This window comes from Perognathus longimembris, chromosome 2, assembly GCF_023159225.1.
Source record: "Perognathus longimembris pacificus isolate PPM17 chromosome 2, ASM2315922v1, whole genome shotgun sequence".
In the NCBI taxonomy this organism is placed as follows: Eukaryota; Metazoa; Chordata; class Mammalia; order Rodentia; family Heteromyidae; genus Perognathus; species Perognathus longimembris.
This window is the reverse complement of record NC_063162.1, coordinates 135,437,622-135,451,271: the sequence shown is the minus strand read 5'-3', so window position 1 is coordinate 135,451,271 and position 13,650 is coordinate 135,437,622. Positions and strand designations below refer to the sequence as shown.

Genomic DNA, 13,650 nt, shown 5'->3' with positions numbered 1-13,650 from the left:
CAGTTTCCTGGGGGCCATTGCAATATCCAGGAACATGAGTTATAGTTATCTGATTAACTTTGTAGTCCACCCACACAGGCCTGTCTCCCAAGAAGGCTACCTGGCCCATCAGTACTTCTTGCTTCTCTAGGGTGGGGGGAGGCCTGAGGAGAAGTCCCCAAGGCCCAGTTGCTGTGTGTGTGTGAGGGAGGGGTTCACTAACAAGGAGGATGAAAGAACATGGGTATAGTGGAAATAAGTTGCACACATGAAAATAGAACAATGAAATATTTTGAAAAAATGTTTTGGAAAGGGGGAAGGGAAGAAGGGAGAGTGATAGAAAGGGTGAGATTGCTTGGAATATATAGTAAACATGTGTGGAAATATCACAATGAATTCCGCCCCCATAACTAATAGAGAAAGAAGGGAGAAAGGAGTGAAAAAGAAGAGAGGAAGGAAGGAAGGAAGGAAGAAAAAAAGAAAGAACTAGAACTATAGCAAATTAAATAATTTCTGCACAGCAAAAGAAATAATTACCAGAACCAAGAGACAACCCACAGGTAAGAGGAAATCATTGTAAGCTATTCAACAGATAAAAGATTAATGTCCAGAATATACTCAAAAAATGAAAGAACTCAAAAAAATCAACAGCAAAAGAAAAAATAATCCAGCAAATAAATGAACAAGTGCATTGAACAGTTCTCAGAAGAAATACAAATGGCTAATAGATACATGAAGAAATAAAAGTTCAATATATTTAGCCACAAAGGAAGTGAAGATCAAAACTACACTAAGATTCCACCTCACTCCAGTCAGAATGGCAGCCATCAAGAGAATAAACGACAAATACTAGTGAAAATGTTGGGGGAAAGGTACTCTCATATGCTGTTAGTGAGAATGTAAACTAATACAATCTCTGTTGAAATTAGTATGGTGGTTTCTCAAAAAAACTGAAAATAGACCTACCTTATGACCTCATCATAGCACTGATATGTAAAGGAATGTAAATCAGTATACAAGAAAGACATTTTCGGGCTGGAGATATGGCCTAGTGGCAAGAGTGCCTGCCTCATATACATGAGGCCCTGGGTTCGATTCCCCAGCACCACATATACAGAAAATGGCCAGAAGTGGCGCTGTGGCTCAAGTGGCAGAGTGCTAGCCTTGAGCAAAAAGAAGCCAGGGACAGTGCTCAGGCCCTGAGTCCAAGCCCCAGGACTGGCCAAAACAAAAAAACAAAAAAACAAAAAACCAAGAAAGACATTTTCATACCTATACTTATTGCACCTTTGTTCACAACAGCCAAACTGGGGAAACAGCCAAAGTGCCCAGCAACAGATGACTAGATAAAGAAAACACAATACTTATAGTTCATGGAATGTTAGCCATAAGGCAAAAGTGAAAATACATCATTTGTAAGAAAGTGGATGAAGCAAGATAAGCCAAGATCAACAAGCCAAATATTGCATTTTTTTCATTCAATTGTGGAATCTAGATCTAAAAGCCTCTCTCTCTCTCACACACACACACACACACACACGCATGCACATGCACACACGCACACACACACACACACACACACACACACACACTGCATAAAACATGACAGTAACCGTGGGACTGTTTAGGTAGATAAAGGGGAAGGGGCATAGGGAAGTGGAATGATAGGTGACTAATTTTGGAATATATCGTGTCTGTGTATGAAAAGAAATTCAGATTTTCAGTTGTACTATCCGTGTTACAGGTGCCCCATAGCTTTGCATAGCCACCATCTTGGATAGTCCAGATATAGAAAGTTACCACCATGGCCCAAAGCTCTCCCAGGCCCCAGAGGAGGCTTTGATAATGCCTAAGCAGGGCCCTGAGGACAGGCAGTCAGGAGAGGATGAGAGGAGGGAATTCTGGCTGCAGCCATACACATGTTCCTCTCCTTGGTCCTCACCATCTTAGTTTCTCCAGGTGCTAATGAATCTCTAGGGTGGGTCTTTGAGAGAAGGAAGCCAAAGGAGATTGGAGAAGCCTAGAGTAGGACTAGGCACAGGGCCAATCAGCTTCTGGGCTGGCAAAGCTCCCCTTCAGGTTGAAGATCCAGTGGCTTGGAGGTCACTTGTTTGAGCCCACCTGCCAGGACCAGGCTGGAAGATGAACGTCTTTCTTTTTCCTTTTCCCTTTCCCTTTTTCTTTTGTTGTCTTCCTTTCCTTTATCTTTTTTCCTTTTTTCTTTCCTAGTTTTGTTGACTTATTTTGTTGGTCGTGTTTATCTGATTGATGGGTATTTTGGTAAGGTTTATGTGTATGTGTGAATTTCAATGTGACTATATCAGTCTCTCAGAAATGAAACAAAATTAAAAGTTCATACACAGTGAAAATCCCAGCAGGTCTCAGCAGACAAGGAAGTACACGCCCAACCATAGGGACCAGGGCAGTCAGGTGTGTGGACTGGCATTTCATACTTCAACAGGCATACTTCTCCTCAGCTCTGTGTGGTGGAGGGGGACCCGATAGTGAGCCATTTATGGGTGGGCAATGGGAGCCCTCCTGAAGGGAACTGGGGAGGCGATTTGGTCTGCATTTGGAGATATGAGAAGTTAGAATCACACCTGTGAGATAAACAGCACAGTCTTGACCCACGCAGCTGCTTAGCCAGGGGCCACTTTACCTGGTGTGGACTTCATGCCCTGGGGGAGTTGAGGGGTGGAGATGGGCACCATTTGGAGAGGTGGTTTCAAGGTGAACTGGCAAGCTGTGTGGAGAGGAGAGGGCAGGGGCCGGATGCTGCTTCCAAAATGCCATCCCCAAAGGAGATCTCGTGTTGTGCACATCCTTACCAGTGGTGTGAGCCAAGGTGAAGGGCATTGAACAGCACCCCGGGCAGTTTGCATTGATTATGTAGCAGGGAGTGGGGGTGATGGGCCTGGCAAGGGGCTGGGGTGGGCAGAAGATGGGCTTTAAACCTGTGCCTTTGTAGTACGTACCTTATTCCATCAGTCACCGCTGGTATGATTTGAAAGAGATCAAATGAAGTAGAAACTTTTAATCATTTACTAACCCCCTCCTCTCTCCCCCTCTCGCTTCCAGCTACCAAATCAACACAAGCAACCAACCTACTGCTATTGCTGTTCATGGTACAAACCAGGGCAAGTGGGAGCTAAGACGGTTGTGTTGGGGTCTCCATCATGGTACTTGGGTCTCCATCATGCCAGGCACACAAATATGCCTGCCATCTAATACCTGTTCATTGCCCTGTTGAATTCACCCAATATAAAAAAAGAGTTATTGTTTCATTTTATAGACAGAGGATTTTTGCCCCAGAGACATTAAATAACTCCACGGAGTATGTGGTTTATTTTTGAAAATCAGTTAAAGATTGGGGAAATACAGATTGGCCCTCTGAAGGGTTTAGCTGCAGAGACTTTAAAGAGAAGACTATTCTCAGGAAGAGCTGTCAAGGCACAAGGGGACTAACAATAGCAGGTAGCCATTGCCACTCCTTGAGATGAAGGGACAAGAAGGAGTCACAGTGTCTCATCCTTTCTTCAGGGCCCTGTGATCTGCTTTCCTGGAGTGAGTTTTCCAGAAGATTTTGTTTTCTGGTTGTGGGGCTTGAACTCAGTGCCTGGATGCTGTCCGTGAGCCACTCTACCACTTGAGTCACAGTGCCACTTTCAGTTTTTGAATTGGAGATAAGAATAATTGGAGATAAGAATCTCACAGGGACTTTTCTGCCCAGGTTGGCTTCAAACTGGGATCCTCAGATCTCAGCCTCCTAAGTAGCTAGGCTTACAGGCATGAGCTGCCAGGCCCAGCTCCACTTTTATTATCCTAATCATCATTTCCATCTAAGGGCCCAATTGAAAAGTCAATGTTAACATCCTTTATCTACAATAGGCAGTTAAGAAGCTTCTAGAAGCTAGGCACTGGAGGCTCACACCTGTAATCCTAGCTACTCAGGAGGCTGAGATCTGAGGCTCAAGATTCAAAGCCAGCCCTGGGCAGGAAAGTCTGTGAGACTCTTATCTCCAATTAATTATCAAAAAGCTGGAAATGGAGCTATGGCTCAAGTAGTAGAGTGCTAGAGTGCTAGTTGTGAGCAAAATAGTTTATGGACAGTGTTCAAGCCCCTGGACCAACACACACACACAGACACACACACACACACACACAGACACACACACACACTAGGGGGGGCAGTAATAATACATTCTACTGCTTAAAATGTGTGATTACTATGAAAAGTGCAATATCCTTTTTGTGTGTGCGCTAGCTAGTCTTAGGGCTTGAACTTGGCCTCAGGCTCTCGCTAACAGCTGGTGGTGTTCTCCCGCTTAAGCCACTCCTCCACTTCCAGCTTTGTGCTGGTTAATTGGACAATACTCCAGAATTGTCTGCCCAGGTTGCCTTGATTCTCAGATCTCAGCCTCCTGAGTGGTTAGGGTTACAGAAATGAGCCACTAGCCCCTGGCCTCATTCCAGTTCCCTGCAGGCTGCAGCTTCTTCTGGAGCGTCTCACTTCAAGCACCGATGACAGCAGATAGGCGCTTCGCGCTGTCTTCCTGGCTGGCACATGCTCAGCTGGTTCTGCAGAACTGGACGCTTAGACACCCTCGGCAGTGACCTTCTCCACAATGCAACCTTGTGTGGTTCTCTGCCATGCCCTGTCTCACTCTTCCCATCCCTTATTCCCACTCTCTGCTATGACATTCCAAAATAAACCTGTCTGAAGGTGGGGTTCTCGGGCTCTGCTTTTCAGAACTCAGGCTCAGGTAATCCCTAGGACCACGATGATAGGTGTTATTGTTATGCCTGCTTCACAGAAGGGGTAACTGAGGCAGGAAGAGTCAATGACTTGCCAAGATCCTGCAGCACATGAGGGGTCAGCCGGCGAAAGCCAGAAATGCCCTTCTCAAGAAGTAGGAGCATGAATTACCAGGAAGCTCTACGATTTCTTCTCCGTGAGACTTTGAGCTGCTCCCCAAAGCAGAGGGCTCACATGTAAATTGGGGACAAAGGCGCCCCTACTCTGCAGGGTAGGGGTGCAGGTTGCAGGCAATAACTGAGGCAGGTTAGCTGGAATGGAGCTCCTCTCCTACCCACACTGTAGGAGCATCCCCTGAATTTATCTCCTCCCTGATCTCTCCACCGCCACTCCTCTTTGGGGGTAATTAGTGATCAGTCATGGTTAGTTTTTTTTCTAAGAGGCAGAAAAACTCCATGCCAATTCTAACCTAACTGAGGCACCAATACAGTGGAATCCCTTGTGTCTTTAGCCTAACCTTTGTGCAACAAACTCCTACTTAAGGCTTCATGCTTATGCATTATACCTCATACATACACTTTAAGCCACTGGATGACAACACTGTACAAGCACAGATCCCTTCCAAAAAGTCTCTAAGTCATAAATCCCCATTTCCCCAAGATCAGCCACTTCATTGCCATAAACCCTCCTCCCCTCTCCAAATTCTAGAAAGCTGCAGTTTCCTCACTGGGGTATTTTCTCCCATCTCTCCTGTCTCTTCTCTCATACTTTTTACATTCCCACTTTACTTTGCTGTGCCTGTCTGCCTTGATTCAATTCTTTTTTGGAGACACTAAGAATCTGGGATCTTCACCACTGAGACTACCCACCAGTAACACGGTCTCATACACCATGTTCTTGTAAGGTCTGCCCAGCCCCACAGTTCTTTACATGTATTAATATTTTTAATGGTCACATTCTCCCAGGAGGTAGATGTTCAAACTCAGTGCCATTACTAAGAGAAATCAGCCACTGAAAGTGAAATGACTTTCCAGGTCCCTCCCCCCCCCCCACTGCCTATTCACCCAGTGAATGCAAACTATTTTTCTTAAACCAAGTAGGAAGAGAGCTACTGCTTCCTTGTTCTTTTTCCAGCTGGCTGGCTGGCCATGGCTTTCCTCTGTCCTGTGACCCCAGTTCCAGGTCATGGAGGCCATCTTGAGTCACACAGATCCCTAAGGCAGGCTGGGAAACTGCTTCCCAGCTGCAGGATTCCCAGCTGCAGGATTCCCAGCCGCACCCTCAAAATCCCTCTGCCTGTGTGCTTGGAACCCTAAGCCTCTGCTTCCTCTGTACTGAGGACTTTCCCAGCTGTGAGCCCATATGCACACACTTCCCCGCTTCCTCCCTTTGGCCTCTTCTGTAGTGCCCCCAACCCAGCCCTGCCCCCAACCCTGACTAGCCACACGGGACAGGCCAGGGCTCAGCTTCTAGAAAATAGCTGAGACCAGCCATGAAGGAAAGACGTGGGTGTTGGGAGCCAAACTCAAGGCTGCTGGAGTAGAGAGAAGTAGTGAGTGGGGACTGTGAAAGAAATTTGCAAGTGAAGAGTACACTTGATTGGAAGCCTTTGATTTCAGCCTGAGCAGCACCTATTACAGTTCTTCTCCCCCCCCCCTTTCTCTTTCTGCCGGTTCCCCTTCCCTTCCCTTTCCTTCTCTCCCCTTTTCCCCTTCTCTGTTTTCTCTCCCTCCCTCCCTCCCTCCCTCCCTTCCTCCTCTTTCTTTCTCTCTTTCTGCCTTTCTCCCTTCCCTTTCCTTCTCTCCCCTTTCCCCTCCCCTTGTCTCCCTTCCCCTCCCCTCCCCTTCCTTTCCTTTCCCTCCTGTCTTTCTTTTGATTGAACTCAGGACTATGCACTGTCCCTTAGCCTTTTTGATCAAGGCTTGGCCCTCTACCACTTGAGCCACACCTCCATTTCTTGCTTTTTGCTGGTTAATTCGAGAAAAGCATCTCATAGACTTTCCTGCCCAAGCTGGCTTCAAACTGTGATCCTCAGATCTCAGCCCCTGAATAGCTAGCGTTATAGGTGAGAGCCACCAGGGACCAACTATAGTTCACTTCTCACTGAGCCCTTGCTAAGTGCTCAGGACTGAATCCTTGATCTATATAATCTCAATGTCACTGCAAGGTTCTAAGGTAGGTATGGTGCTGTGAAGTTTACAAATAGGGAAACAAGGGCCCTGTGGAAGTTAGGGGTCTTCATAAACCACAGGGAATTTTGCACAGGGATTGGAACTCAGCTGAATCTGCTTTTCCTGTCAATCCATAAGACAGGAAGAAAAGCTAACTGGAAACTTCCAGAGGATAGAGCAATCTAAAGGGGGAAGGAGACTGGGGGAGGGGGGAGGGGTGTCTCAGCCCCTGGGGCAGGGGCTCTGTTCTGTTCAGGGTCCCTTCCTGGATGGGGTGGATGGGAAGGCTAGCTGGGGGTCAGGACAGACTGCGGGAGGTGGCCGGTGAGGATCCATCCGGGAGGGAGGCTGGCCAGGCTCAGCAAGGCGGGGCGGGATGACTGGGGGCCTCCGGAACAAAGCCTGGGTGGGAGGCGGCCTGGGCTCCCCACCCCGCCTCCCCTTGCGCCTGCAGAGCCACCGCGGCAGCCAGCCCTGCCGGAGGCCGGAGGCCGAGGGAGCATGGCGGGGACTGGGGCCACCCTGCTGCCCCTGATCCTGCAGCTAGGGAGCCTGGCGCTGGCAGCAGCCAGAGCTGGGGACGGTGAGTCGGGGCGCCCCGCCCCTAGCTCGGAGGGACGGTGAGGGAATCCCTCCAGAGCTGGGCTCCCCAGGCCAGCCTCTGCCCTCTGGATCCATAGGGGGAGAGCGGGGAGGCGCGCAGAGCCGGGCCGGGCAAGGGCCTTCTGTTGTCCCTGCCAGGGAATTCTTGCACACATTTGGGGGGCCAAGGGCTGCCCTCCGTCTAGGAGTGTGAAGTTAATTATTTGTCTTGAGAAAAGGGCTTCAAGGAGGCAGGCGGTGAGGGCTGACTTTGAGCCTGTCTGGCCCTGCATTAGGGAGCAGTCAGGACAGGATTTTCCGCAGGAGTGGACAAGGTAAGGCTGGCAGAGGAGGTGGGGACGGGGTCCTGGGGAGCAGCCTGGTTTGTACCACCCCCTGGAGCACTTTCCCGAAGGGTGTCCCCCTTTGTTTAAGCAGGACTGGAGCCTGGCTGGGGATTGCGGGCTGCAGAGGGCTGGGTGAGGCTTGAAGGGCAGAGCTTTGGGGTAGAGTGTTTTTTAGGTGCTGAGACCACATCTAGAGGACCAGCAGGTGAGTAGGAAGGAAATTGGGCTCGGCTGACAGAATAGCATTTGGAGTGACAGGACAAGGGACAGAGATGGGAACAGGCACGAGAGGTTTGGGTGCTGGTGTTGGGGGGAGGGTGGGGGGAGAGTAGGGCAGGCTGCAAGGCCGGCAGCTCTGGTGAGAGGCTGGGAATCTTTTGCTGAGACTTCGAAAGGTATGCTGGGAGCCAGGTGTTGCTGGCTCATGCCTGTAATCCTAGCTTCTCCGGAGGCTTAGATCTGAGAATCATGGTTCAAAGCCAGCATGGCCAGGAAAGTCTGTGAGACTATTATTTCCAATTAACTACCAGAAAACCAGGAGTGAAGCTATGGCTCAAAGTGGTGGAGCACTAGCATTGAGCAAAATTGCCCAGGTACAGAGCCCAGGCCCTAAATTCAAGCCCCATGACTGCCAAACAACAACAACAACAGAGAAAGGCATGCTGGGAGAGAGGAGCAGATAGAGGCAGGGAGCCAAAGACAGGAGAGGAAGGGGTAAGGGGAACCAATGACTTATAGGGCTTGGGAGGGGGTACAGACCATGAGTGCTAAGCCCCAGATTTCTGGCTTGGGTAATTGGATGAGTAGAATGGCATTAACCATGCTCATTTGGACAAAGCAGATTTTTCAGAGGGATCATTGGGATTTGGACTAGATTCCACACAGGATTCTTGTGCTTTTCAGGTGGGGCTGTCCCCAGGGAGCTCCCTGGACTTGCTGGCACCCATGAGTACCAGCAGCAGGTCCCCTCTCACTCCTCCGGTCCTGCTGAATCTCCCAAGGATCAGTGTCGCCTCCTGGAGAAGCGGCTGGGGCAGCTGGAGGCTGAGGTGACTCAGCTCAGAGAGCAGGTACCACGGTAATAGGGTGGCATGGATGGGGTAGGGTGGTCTTTGCATAGTGGGAGGAGATAGGGCTTGGCATGGGGGCTTTGAGGGCTCTAAAGGTGTGTGTGTGGGTGTGTGTGTCTCCTTGGTCTTGAACTCAGGACCTGGGTGCTATCCCTGAGCTATTGTGCTCAGGACTAGGCTCTACCACTTGAGCCACAGCTCTGTGTCTGTCTTTTTGGTGGTTAATTGGAGATGAGTTTCTTGGACTTTTCTTCCCTGCTGAATTTGAACTGAGATTCTCAGATTTCAGCCTCTTGAGTAGCTAGGATTGCAAGCAGGAGCGATTGACACCTGGCCAAGATTTGGGGTGGGTGAAGAATTCTTTAACTATCAGCGAGGTGATGGGTCCTGATTCTCTCTGAGAGACCAGGGTTCCTCCGCTCATGGGAGATACTGAAGGAGGGGCACACCTCTGCTCTGGGTTCATCAAATTCCTTCTCATTCTGCATCAGCCTTTGTCCCCCACTAATCCTGAGAAATGGTGGAGGAAGGTGACCCCATGCTTCTCGCCTCCTCCCTTTTCCTCAGAACAAGGAACTTCAGGTGAGGGTGAGGCAGTTGGAGTCCTGTGAGTGTCGCCCAGCCTCTCCCCCGTGCTGGGGACTAGGGCGTGCCTGGCCTGAGGGGGCCCGCTGGGAGCCTGACACCTGCACAGCCTGTGTCTGCCAGGATGGGGCTGCCAGCTGTAGTCCCCAGCCCAACTTGCCCCATTGCCATGGTTAGTGCTACCCCACCTGCCCGCTGGAGCCACTTGAGTCCTAGACATGGTGCCGGGGCCTGAGTCATGGCACTGTCTTCTCTAGGCTGCACCCACAATGGTCAGACCTACAGCCATGGGGAGGCCTTCTCCCCAGATGCCTGTACTACCTGCCGCTGCCTGGTGAGTTTCTGGGACACTTGTCCCTGTCATCTTTCTACCTTCGTCCAGCCACCTGTCATTGAAGTGTTATGCCAGCTGTTGTGTGCTCTTTTCTTCTGCCTGTCCATCACCAGCCTTGCCATTGGTGTCCTTGAGTGGATTCTGACTGGCTCTATCTGGAACTCGGTGCCCAAACACTAAAGGGGCCCATGGCCCCTCAACCAGGCCCTGAGTAGAGGACGGAGGATGTGGTTGTCATCTGCCTTCCTCAACTGTCACTCTCATCACCCCCACTCTTTCTTCCACATGCCTCATCTTCTACCTCAGACTCCCCCCACCCTCATGCCTGTTCTTTCCCACCACTCCACAGCCTCTGTCTGCCCTTTCCCTCCTCAAGCCTCTCCTGAGAAAGCCCCAGATTCTCTTCCTAGGATCTCCCCACTGGAGAATTGAGCTCGGAAGGGCGGGTTGCCTGGGGTGCTTGAACTGAGGGTATTCCCAGTCTCGCTAACGCATCCTCTTGCTCCTCAACAAGCCCCAGGCCTGGGCGAGGTTTCAGCATCCTAGTCTGCTTCCCACAGGAAGGGACTGTCACCTGTACCTCAAAGCCTTGCCCCAAAGGACCCTGTCCGGAGCCAGGAACATGCTGCCCACACTGTGAACCAGGTCAGCCTGCTGCCAGCCCCTACATATGTGGGGTCCCCCTGAACCATAATCCCTCACCTATGTGTGGTCACATCCCCCCGCCCCTCAAGAATGCTGGGGCTGGGGCTGGGGATATGGCCTAGTGGCAAGAGCGCTTGCCTCGTATACATGAGGCCCTGGGTTTGATTCCCCAGCACCACATATACAGAAAATGGCCAGAACTGGCGCTGTGACTCAAGTGGCAGAGTGCTAGCCTTGAGCAAAACGAAGCCAGGGACAGTGCTCAGGCCCTGAGTCCAAGACCCAGGACTGGCCAAAAAAACAAGAATGCTGGGGAGCCCAGTTCAGATACCAAGTCAGCATACACTCATCCTTAGCCTGGGATTGAACTGGAAGCCTTATATAAGGAGCAGTCATTTTGTTTTTCCCTGTGCCAGTCCTAGGGCTTGAGCTCAAGGCTTGGACTCTGTCCCTGAGCTTTCTTTTTGCTCAAGGCTAGCCACTTGAACTCTACCACTCTACCACTTGAACCACAGCTCCACTTCTGGCTTTTGAGGGGGTGTTTACTTGGAGATAAGAGTCTCACTGACTTTGCTGCCTGGGCCAGCTTTGAATGCAACCCTCAGAACTCAGCCTCCTGAGTAGCTAGGGTTACAGTGGTGACCTACGTGTACTCACCTGATCATCCTCACTCCTGATGGGAGTTGGGAAGGTAAAGTAATAGCTTATGTCATACACGCTTTAAGGTCCAGTGAACAGATTAAGAGAAGGCTTTGCAGAGGAGGGCAGACAGAGCCCATCAGATTAGTGAGTCAGGGTGGCCTCAGTAGAACCTGGGTGTCTGAGCTGGGTCTTCCAGGAAAGGGAGGTTGCACAGAAGGGAGAGGATGCTTGAGGGCCCTCTGTGAGCAAGAACAGAGTGGGAAGAGGTGTGTTGTAGTGGTCAGCCTTGCACTTTGGACTTCTTTCTATGGACAAAGGGGAAACACTGAAGGCTAAAGAGGCATCATGTAGCATGTTCAAAATGTTTAAAAATATTCATCAAGCAGGGGCTGCACCAGGAGAAACCAGTCTTACTACAGCCCAGTTTTATGCTGGTTAATAGGAGAGAGTCTTGTGAAACTTTTCTACTTGGGCTGGCCTCCAACTGTGATTCTCCAGGTCTCAACTTCCTAAGTAGCTAGACTTGGAGGTGTGAGCCATTGGTACCTTTTTTTTTTTTTTTTTGCTGCCAGTCCTGGGGTTTGAACTCAAGACCTGAGTATTGTCCCTGACATTTTGCTCAAGGCTGTAGCTCTACCACTTGAGCCACAGCACTACTTCTCGCTTTTTCTGAGTAGTTTGTTGAAGATAAGAGTCTAACAGACATTCCTGCCCAGGCTGGCTTCAAACCATGATCCTCAATCTCTTGAGGAACTAGGATTACAGGTGTAAGCTACCAGTGCCTAGCCAGAAATATTATTACAGTAAATTATTATATGTTGCTTATCTGAAATTCAGATGTAATGGTGTCTTGAGTTTGATCTGGAAGCCCTACCAAGAAAAGGCTCTGGCAGTGAGTTAGGAAGAACAGGGCCGTAGGCCAGTGTGGTCTGGAAATGTAGACCAGAGTCTTGGCCAGAGACCGCAACTAGGAGCTGTTGAATTTTCTTAGAGAGAAGAGTGGTGCTGAGGTTGGGAATGGAGCCGAGTGCTTCTCTAGGAATGTTGGCAGAGTGCTTGTCTAGCACCACCCTCCTTCTGCCCCTAACTTCTAGAAAAGGACACATGGTGCCTCAGGGCCACTACCAGCCTATGTGATATCTTGGATGAAAAAACAACAAAAAACCAAGACATTCCTGTCAAGACACTTTGCCCCATTTAATAAAAGAACCGAAACCACGGGTGGTGTCCTACTTAGACACTGGACCGCCATCTGCTGGAGAGGTGGAGTAAATGTAGACATCTCTGTCCTGTCCTGAACTGGTGTCCTTTGTATAGGGCACCTAGTAATCTGGGTCTCTTACTTGGGAGTCTGGGCCTGATTTTGCAGGCTGTCCTGGGGGCCGCAGGGCAGGAGAAACATGGAATCCCGAGGCCTGTGTCGTCTGCACCTGCCAGGTAAGAGAACCAAGGTCGGACCCCAATTACCACCCTTGTCTCTGCTGCTTGGGGTACTAGGGCCATGCTCAGCCCAGCCTGGGGACCAGAAAGGGCTACCTCCCCCCAAACATCATGGCCTGGAGCCTGTTAGACCTGCGAGGCCCCCAGGGTAGCCCCGCTTGGGCATCGGTGAGGAACAAGGGATTGCTGGGCATCTGTCCGCAGGCAGGGGTCGTGCGGTGTCAGGGGCCCTCATGCTCCCAGCTCAACTGCCTGGAGAGCTATACCCCACCTGGAGAATGCTGCCCCATCTGCCGGCCAGGTGATTTCCCACCCTGCCTGTCCCTTTCTCCCCTCAGCCCCAGTGGGTCCAGTATCTCCTTGGGGTCATGTGTTTCCCTGGGGGATGCCTGTCTCCACTGTTCTCGGGTGACCCACCTGTCTTCCTGGTGATCCTCCCCAGGCTGTGAGTATGAGGGGAAGCTTTATGAGGAGGGGGCCAGCTTCCTGTCCAGCTCCAACCCTTGCCTCCAATGCTCTTGCCTGGTGAGTCTCTGCTGTTTCTGCCCAGGCCGGACACCTCTTGCCCTATCCTAGACTGTGCTGGTCACTCTTGCAGTCTCTTGCATGGCTTCTGGTGCCAGTGATGGACTCCCTCTGCCCCCGTTGGCCACCTGCCCACCCTGTGCCTCTGGGGATACCGAGCTGGAAGCCTTTTTTTTTTTTAATAGCCAGTGGTCCATTACAGAGAAGCCTGGTTCGCTGTGTGCCCATCAAGTGCCCACCTAGCTCCTGCCCTGAGCCAATCCTGAAGCCTGGGCAGTGTTGCCCAGCCTGTGAAGGTGAGAGCCTCTGGCCTTTCCCCAGGAGTCCCTGGCAGGCTGGACTATTACGCCATTTCTCCAACTCTAGACTCCACCTCACTGGCCTCTGATTTTGTTTGTTCAAGTGGAGGAGCAATGGCAGCCCAAACCTCCTTTGGAAGTGCAAGCTTGAAGTCAAATTCTGCAGTGTTGCCTGTACCAGTGGTTCATGCTTGTACTCAGGAAGCTGAGATCCGAGGATTTCAGTTCAAAGCCAGCTAGGCAGAAAACTCTACGAGACTCTAACATCCAGTTAA

At 50.6% G+C, this 13,650-nt stretch overlaps 1 protein-coding gene across 1 annotated transcript in view; it reads left to right on the top strand.

Annotated features, from left to right (window-relative positions):
- Positions 1-7,390: 7,390 nt before the first annotated feature.
- Positions 7,391-13,650, top strand: part of LOC125347113 (kielin cysteine rich BMP regulator) — a 29,412-nt gene continuing 23,152 nt past the window's right edge. Inside the window, exons 1-9 of the mRNA XM_048340186.1 lie at positions 7,391-7,489; positions 8,739-8,905; positions 9,473-9,662; positions 9,748-9,824; positions 10,385-10,469; positions 12,481-12,548; positions 12,756-12,852; positions 12,994-13,076; positions 13,279-13,372. Coding sequence (XP_048196143.1) covers positions 7,408-7,489; positions 8,739-8,905; positions 9,473-9,662; positions 9,748-9,824; positions 10,385-10,469; positions 12,481-12,548; positions 12,756-12,852; positions 12,994-13,076; positions 13,279-13,372 — 943 coding nt within the window. The 5' untranslated portion in view covers positions 7,391-7,407. The remainder of the gene's footprint in view (positions 7,490-8,738; positions 8,906-9,472; positions 9,663-9,747; positions 9,825-10,384; positions 10,470-12,480; positions 12,549-12,755; positions 12,853-12,993; positions 13,077-13,278; positions 13,373-13,650) is intronic.